The 8,757-nt window shown below is 51.1% G+C and overlaps 1 protein-coding gene across 2 annotated transcripts in view; it reads left to right on the plus strand.

Moving 5' to 3' along the window:
* The window catches only part of DNAJC27 (DnaJ heat shock protein family (Hsp40) member C27), a 47,722-nt gene extending 39,662 nt beyond the window's left edge, over positions 1-8,060 (plus strand). For both annotated transcript variants that reach the window (XM_073673852.1, XM_073673851.1), the window contains exon 8: positions 4,740-8,060. In XM_073673852.1, the coding sequence (XP_073529953.1) occupies positions 4,740-4,872 (133 nt within the window). In that variant the 3' untranslated portion in view covers positions 4,873-8,060. The remainder of the gene's footprint in view (positions 1-4,739) is intronic.
* Positions 8,061-8,757: the final 697 nt, after the last annotated feature.

An 8,757-nucleotide genomic window follows, 5' to 3' on the forward strand; every position in this document is an offset into this window, starting at 1 on the left:
GGATGAGAGATGCACGGGGGTGAGCTGCACATGGGGGGGTGAGAGATGCACATGGGGGGGTTATGTTTACATAACTTTGTTGCCTTATGAAGGGCGGAGGGGGCCCCCAAAAATTTCTTGCACAGGGGCCCACTACAGTCTGTGTCCGCCCCTGGGATGAAGTAAATGCAGCTGAACAGCAGCTGTCAGGACAGCTGCCCTGTCCTGCTGCAGGGCGTGATGGGGCCTCAGTGATGCGGCTCCTGGCACAGCACATTATGTGGGGCTCCTGGCATAGCTCCTGGCGGGGACCTGGTCTACACTATATGATAAGTATGCACTAAACTCCAAATCCCTCCATTACCCCGCCCCCATATGACCAAAGCCCCGCCCACCCCACCCCCTCCTTGCTGGGCCATGGAAAAATGATCTTGCTTCAAGCCGGTCCCTGGTGCAAAAAAGGTTGGGGACCACTGGTCTAGGGCAGTGAGGGGATTATTAGCCCTGGTGGTCTAGGGCAGTGAGGGGATTAATAGCCCTGGTGGTCTAGGGCAGTGAGTGGATTAATAGCCTTGGTGGTCTAGGGCAGTGAGGGGATTAATAGCCCTGGTGGTCTAGGGCAGTGAGGGGATTATTAGTCCTGGTGGTCTAGGGCAGTGAGGACATTAATAGCCCTGGTGGTCTAGGGCAGTGGTCCCCAACCTTTTTTGCACCAGGGACCGGCTTGAAGCAAGATCATTTTTCCATGGCCCAGCAAGGAGGGGGTGGGGTGGGCGGGGCTTTGGTCATATGGGGGCGGGGTAATGGAGGGATTTGGAGTTTAGTGCATACTTATCATATAGTGTAGACCAGGTCCCCGCCAGGAGCTATGCCAGGAGCCCCACATAATGTGCTGTGCCAGGAGCCGCATCACTGAGGCCCCATCACGCCCTGCAGCAGGACAGGGCAGCTGTCCTGACAGCTGCTGTTCAGCTGCATTTACTTCATCCCAGGGGCGGACACAGACTGTAGTGGGCCCCTGTGCAAGAAATTTTTGGGGGCCCCCCCCGCCCTTCATAAGGCAACAAAGTTATGTAAACATAACCCCCCCATGTGCATCTCTCACCCCCCCCATGTGCAGCTCACCCCCGTGCATCTCTCACCCCCCCCATGTGCAGCTCACCCCCGTGCATCTCTCATCCCCCTCCGTGCATCTCTCATCCCCCCCGTGCATCTCTCATCCCCCCCCCGTGCATCTCTCATCCACCCCCCGTGCATCTCTCACCCCCCCGTGCATCTCTCATCCCCCCCCCCGTGCATCTCTCATCCCCCCCCCGTGCATCTCTCATCCACCCCCCGTGCATCTCTCACCCCCCCGTGCATCTCTCATCCACCCCCCGTGCATCTCTCATCCCCTCCGTGCATCTCTCATCCACCCCCCGTGCATCTCTCACCCCCCCGTGCATCTCTCACCCCCCCGTGCATCTCTCATCCCCCTCCGTGCATCTCACCCCCCCGTGCATCTCTCACCCCCCCGTGCATCTCTCACCCCCCCGTGCATCTCTCATCCCCCCCGTGCATCTCTCACCCCCCTCCGTGCATCTCTCACCCCCCTCCGTGCATCTCTCATCCCCCCCGTGCATCTCTCATCCCCCCCGTGCATCTCTCATCCCCCTCCGTGCATCTCTCATCCCCCTCCGTGCATCTCTCATCCCCCTCCGTGCATCTCTCATCCACCCCCCGTGCATCTCTCATCCACCCCCCGTGCATCTCTCATCCCCCCCGTGCATCTCTCATCCCCCCCGTGCATCTCTCATCCCCCCCGTGCATCTCTCATCCCCCTCCGTGCATCTCTCATCCCCCTCCGTGCATCTCTCATCCACCCCCCGTGCATCTCTCATCCACCCCCCGTGCATCTCTCATCCACCCCCCGTGCATCTCTCATCCACCCCCCGTGCATCTCTCACCCCCCCGTGCATCTCTCCCCTCCCCCCATGTGCATCTCTCATCTCTCCCCTCCCCCCATGTGCATCTCTCATCTCTCTCATCTCTCCCCTCCCCCCCATGTGGATCTCTCATCTCTCCCCTCCCCCATGTGCATCTCACATCTCTCCCCTCCCCCCATGTGGATCTCTCATCTCTCCCCTCCCCCATGTGCATCTCTCATCTCCCCCCCCCCCCATGTGGATCTCTCATCTCTCCCCTCCCCCATGTGCATCTCTCATCTCTCCCCTCCCCCCCATGTGGATCTCTCATCTCTCCCCTCCCCCATGTGCATCTCTCATCTCTCCCCTCCCCCCATGTGCATCTTCCATTCCCCCCACTCCTAGTTAATTGTATTTAAAAAAAAATAAAACTTGTTATACTTACCCCCATGCGATCCCTGCAGAATCCTGGCGCTCGTCCAAATCGCTGACACCAGGTTCTCCTGACTTCCGGCCATGTGACGGCGCCGTCACATGACCGGAAGTCAGGGGAATCATGAAGGTGCTGCCGCAGCAGCGCAGCGCTAAGATGTCCCGGACCCGGCGCTTAGCATGCGGCCGGGGGCCCCATGAGGAGAGAGACGCACAAGAGGGGGGCTCCGAGGGGGCTCCTACCGGCCGGGCCCCATACTGGAGTCAGGGCAGTCATGCCCTGATGGCGGCCCTGCTGGAGGCTGGAGGGGCCCCCTCTCCCCGCGGACCGGCTGGAAAACCCCAACGGCCCGGTCCTGGTCCGCGGACCGGCGGTTGGGGACCTCTGCATTAGACCACCAAAGATTTAACTATTACCCTTTTACACTAGACTACCAGGGACTTAACCATTAACTACTTCACTCCTGTGCCCCACTGGTGATTTAATGATTTCACTGCCATTTACCACTAGAGAGTTATCGTTAACCCCTCTGCTGCCCCAGTCCGCCAGGGCTTCATCATTAACCCTTTCACTGCCTCAGTCCACTAGGGATTCATCATTAACCCTTTCACTGCCTCAGTCCACTAGGGATTCACCATTAACCCCTTCATTGCCTCAGTCCACCAGCGATTTACCATTAACCCCTTCACTGCCCTAGTCCACCAAGGATTTACCATTAACCCCTTCACTGCCTCAGTCCACCAGGGATTTACCATTAACCCTTTCACTGCCCTAGTCCACCAGGGACTTAACATTAACCCCTTCATTGCCTCAGTCCACTAGGTATTCACCATTAACCCTCTCACTGCCTCAGTGAACCAGGGATTAACCATTAACCCCTTCGCTGCCTCAGTCCACCAGGGATTCAACATTAACCCTCTCACTTCCTCAGTCCACCAGGGCTTCATCATTAACCCTTTCACTGCTCTCGGCCACTGTTTCTCCGCTGTAGGCCTGAAGCACTAGAGCGTGATTTTCAGGGTGACACCAATTATTTCACCTGTACAATAATATCGAAATCCTGAAAAAAAAAGCCCCTCTGGGGTGATATGGAGGGACTGGAGTTGAGAATTATAGCTGCAGACCATCATGGATTTACCTCTTTCGATGCCCCGGACCCCCGCAAGTTTAACAATTAACCCTTTAAATGCCCTGGCCCATCAGGCATGAGAGCGCACTTCTTGGGTATTCTATTGGTGCTGTGTGCACTATATGGCAGTGTACCATGTGCACTGTATGGCTACAGATGCCAGGCTTATGTAGACGCTATATGGGAGCACTATTTAGGCGTAACATGGCGGTTTTATCTGGATCCTTCATCTAATGAGAACACAAGTGACTTCTCATCCTCACAGTTTCCTGAACGCTGCACCCCGGTGTAGTCTGACACACGAGCCATAAGGTTGTGTCTGTAGTGTATGGTCATCAGAAAAAAAAAACTAAGTACACCTCTTTGAATTCTATGGCTTTAGGTATCTGAACATAATGGTAATATTAAAGAGGAGGCTCAATGACTGCACCATGCCCAGGTCCTGTGCCTGCAAAACAGCCCAAATCATCCCACCTCCGTGCTGGACAATTGGTCTGGCTTTCACAAGGTCAAGCATCCACACCGTGCTCTTGTCTGTCCAAAGGACTTTATTCCAGGAGTCTTTTGGTTTATTCAGATACAACTTTGCAAACTATAAAGAGACAGAACTCCCAAAAACAAATCACGCTTGTCCATTTTTTTTTTTCTAATTGTCCTGTCATGAGTTTGAACATTTTACATGCTGAGACCTTTAGACTCTGAGCTTTAGCTCTTGGGTTGCTTTGTACTTTATCTGAGCGTTGCACCCTCTGACCTTGGGACGAATTTACTGGGAAGATTGTTAACTATATTGAATGTTTTCCACGTGTGAATAATCTCCCTCACTGTAGAATGATGGACTCTAATTGGAAGCGGTCTTGTAACCCCTCCCAGATTGATGGGCAGCAACAACTGCTTCCCTGCGATCATTGCTGATGTCTTTCCTCCACGCCTGGATGATCAAGATCAGCAAAACTGCCCAAACTTCTGCTTTTACAGAGGTGGTTGCACTTGCTAATGAAATGGCTGATACTTACTATTGTAATTCCTATGGGTGTACTTAATTCTTCATACTCTGCCTTCACAGTATGGTCTAGCTTTCAGTAGTTAAATAACGACACGGTGTAATTTTGTCATATGTTGTTCTTTATTTCTCATTGTATTCATCTAATTTTAAGATCTTCTAAGAACCAGATGTTTGGGGTTTTTTTATGTCCCGAATTGAAAGAGGGTGTACTTACTTTTTTTCTTTATTGATAGGTGGCACTACTGTGTTTGTTATACCGTCGTTATTATTCTGCATTTTCTCTTATAGGGAAGAAGTAAATAAAGCCTATCGGAAGCTCGCGGTGCTCCTCCACCCGGACAAATGCGTCGCTCCAGGGAGTGAAGACTCCTTTAAGGCGGTGGTGAACGCCCGGACAGCATTATTAAAGAACATAAAATAGAGATCATCCTGAGAGTCCAATCCCCTGACACACCCAGCACTAAAAGATTGTACTGGGGGCTGCGACGCCCCCTTGTGGATAATACACCGCCATATTTATGATACAGTATCGGCTGCATGCAAACACAGTGTGGACTCTTCAATTATGGCATCTATGCACAGGCGGAGCTTGGGTCGCTCCTTGGGGCTGTTATTGGGTCCCTCCTCAGGGGCGGTATTGGAACGCTTTTCGAGGGCCTGGTTCTTGGGTCACTCCTTGGGGACGGTTCTTGGATCATGGTTCTTGAGTCACTCCTCGGGGGGTGGTTCTTGGGTCGCTCCTCGGGGGGCAGTTCTTTGGTCGCTCCTCAGGGGTGGTTCTTGGATTAATCTTCGGGGCTGGTTCTTGGGTCGCTCCTCGGAGGCGGTTCTTGGGTCGCTGTTCGGAGGCGGTTCTTGGGTCGCTCCTCGGGGGTGGTTCTTGTGGCACTCCTCAGGGGCAGTTCTTGGATCGCTCTTTGGAGGCGGTTCTTGTGTCGCTCCTCAGGGGTAGTTCTTGGATCACTCCTCGGAGGCGGTTCTTGGGTCACTCCTCGGGAGCGATTCTTGAGACGCTTCTCGGGGGCAGTTCTTGGGTCGCTCCTCGGAGGCGGTTCTTGTGTCGCTCCTCAGGGGCAGTTCTTGTGTCGCTCCTCAGGGGGCAGTTCTTGAGTCGCTCCTCGGGGGCAGTTCTTGGTTCGCTTCTCAGGGGCAGTTCTTGGGTCCCTCCTCGGGAGCGATTCTTGAGTCGCTTCTCGGGGGCAGTTATTGGGTCGCTCCTCGAAGACGGTTCTTGGGTCGCTCCTTGGCGGCGGTTCTTGGGTCGCTCTTCAGAGGCGGTTCTTGGGTCGCTCCTCAGGGGCAGTTCTTGGATCGCTCCTTGGAGGCAGTTCCTGGGTCGCTCCTCGGGAGCGATTCTTGAGTCGCTTCTCGGGGGCAGTTCTTGGATCGCTCCTTGGGGGCGGTTCTTGGGTTGCTCTTCGGAGGCTGTTCTTTGGTCGCTTCTCGGGGGCAGTTCTTGAATCGCTCCTCAGGGGCAGTTCTTGGATCGCTCCTTGGAGGCGGTTCTTGGGTCGCTCCTTGGAGGCGGTTCTTGGGTCGCTCCTCGGAGGCGGTTCTAACCGTATAAGCACAAGCAGGTTTTGTATCTCCAGTTTCCCCTCCATTATTTCCCTTTTTGTTTTAGTTGTCATGTTGGGAGATACGGAGTCAGGTGTGTAATCGGTGCAGTCAGGATGAAGGTTGCTTTTTGTGTTCTTCCACTATAGAGCACCATATTATTTTTCAAGAATGGGCACCTATAGGTTTTGTATCGTGTATGGCACTGGGGTTATTTAGAGGCGGCTTTAAGATTGCGAGTCGTCCTAAGAAACACAAAGGAAAATATATACAGCGTATAGAAGAGAACATGAACTACCACTAGGTGGCGATGCAGACTCCTGAGAGTTAAAGGGACAGTATCCCCAAATCATGAAAAAAATAATGGAGGATATCCCATAAATAACATATATCTACAGGATAGATGATAAATGTCTCATCTCTGGGAGTCTGACCCCTTGATTCCCTGCCGATCATGAGAATAAGGGTCCCAAAGTGCCCTGTGTGATTGGAGCCGTAGTGAGCACGTGCGACCACTTCTCCATTTACTGCCTTTAGGACTGATGGTCGCACGTGCTCAGTGTCGCGTCATTCTCACAGTGACCTTTACAGGGGTCTCCTGACAATCCCCTAATTAAGGTTGTCCCAGTGCCCAATGCAGTCCTCATTAGGGGCTTCGGTTTGCACAAGAATTAACCCCTCCTTAAAGGGGTTGTGCAAAATTAGAAAAACATGGTTGCTTTCTTCCCAGACCTGTGTACAGGTTATATGTGACATTGAGGCTCAGTCCCTTTAATGGAGCTACTCCGCAATACCAGTCATAACCCACAGGCAGGTGTGGCGCTGTTGGCATCTTATACAACCCAGTTTTGAGATGAAGATATGTTTAGGCATATTGCTCCCTCTAGGGGGCACTACATTACTCACAAGGTTTATAGATTGCAAGTCCTGCTTCTGTATTATTGAAATTCTGTTAAAGGAAACCGTCAGCATGTTTGTCGTCAAACTCCCCCCAAATAACTTAAAGGGGTTGTCGACTACCTGGACAAACCCTTTATTTAAATAAAGTGCTCTTCCTTGTAAAATAAAAGTAACATATACTTACCTCTTGCAACAGTGCCATTAAAGCTGCACTGGAACTCCCGGGACTGGTGTGACATTGTTATGTCATGTGAACCCTGCAGCCAATCACTGGCCGCTATTGGGCAGCTGCGCTCTCACTTCTTACATTACACGTAATTCAAATCACCGAGCAAACTGTCTACAGACACTCAGCAAGCGGGATGCAGGGAGATTTCAGCTCTGAAGCTGGCAGAATTGTGAATTCAGCTCTAGAGTAAGTACTCGGAGTTCTGCAGGAGGTGGTGTTTGTAAATAAATTTATCAGGGCACTTCCCACTCCAGTATGTTAATGAGACTTCATGGGGCCCCCAGAGGATGTTTTATTGAGCGTTTTGTTATATATATAATGTATTTGAGGCTATATTGTGATATTTAACCCTCTCTGCACTTACCACTTCACACTCCCTCATGAAATGTAATGGGCATTTCCCTTTTTTTTTTATTTTGTTATATGGAAACCATTAGCAAGCAGGATATCTCTACTATATTTTTATTCTGCTTATCTGACATCTTCTAGCCGCCACTCCAGTTAAAATCCCCCTAAAAAACGCCCAAGGGACAAGGGGACCCTTATTCGAGAATTTGGTGGCTTCTAGCATTTATCACTTGCAGAAATACCCATTGAATAAGATCCACATCCCACTCACAGCAGGAACCTATTACCCAACTCCAGTAACCGACAGACCGGTCATTAGCAGCCCGCCTACTTGTTGATGGTTTCCACGTTGCAATTTCTTTATTAAAATGAACGGGGGGAAAAAAAAAAAAGGGTAATGACGACAGACGACCTAGGAGAGAGGGAGCCCAACTTTACTTTCCCCCCCCCCCCCCCGATAGTCACTTCCTTTTTTATTAACCCTTTGAGTGCTGGATATTGGCTTTGTATTATTATGTTTGTATATTTTGTGTTGTGTTTTTACCTTCCATAAAATATTTGGGTTTTACACTTCAGACGTGGCATGTATTTCATCGACCCGCAACGCTGACGCCGTGACGCACGTTATCATTGTTACTAAGTAAAACTGCTAACACTCGGGGGGGTCCCTGGGGGTTCACTGACTTACACTGACGAGCAAAAGGGTAACAATACTTTGAGCTTGTGACTTTCAGGCTCCATATCTCACCATCCTCTACTGCTGAACGTGAGACTCTCATCATTTTATAGACCTTCATCTTGGCTATCTCGTACATAAATCTGACTTGTGACTATTCGGCATATGATTAGTTCTGCAGATTCTCGTCAGGTCCCTGCATTGTTACTGTTTTGCTCCTGGTGGTGGAGAAATCTTTTTCTTCCTCTTACTACAAATTACAACCTGTTCTCACATTCCCCAATAGCTCAGTGAGTTATTAGGTTGATTCCCAAGAGAAAGGTCACCGGTTCGGATCGAGGAGCCGCCATGAAGAAGATTTCCCAAGAAAAGAGAAACAGCATCATCCAGCTCATCGATAGCGGACTCTCGGCCAAGAAGATTGCCAAACCGCATCATGTGAGCGCCATGACAGCTGGAAGAATACGAAATGAAGTCCATCCATCCATTCACAAGCCAAGAGGTGGACGTCCAGGCAAAATATCAGAGTCATCAAGTCGGCTCATCACAAGGTCTATCAGTTCTGACAAACACGGCAGTGGAGGAGGCTCTAAGCT

Source organism: Phyllobates terribilis, unplaced genomic scaffold, assembly GCF_046119375.1.
Source record: "Phyllobates terribilis strain yellow unplaced genomic scaffold, ASM4611937v1 Scaffold_3__8_contigs__length_932513732, whole genome shotgun sequence".
Taxonomy (NCBI): Eukaryota; Metazoa; Chordata; class Amphibia; order Anura; family Dendrobatidae; genus Phyllobates; species Phyllobates terribilis.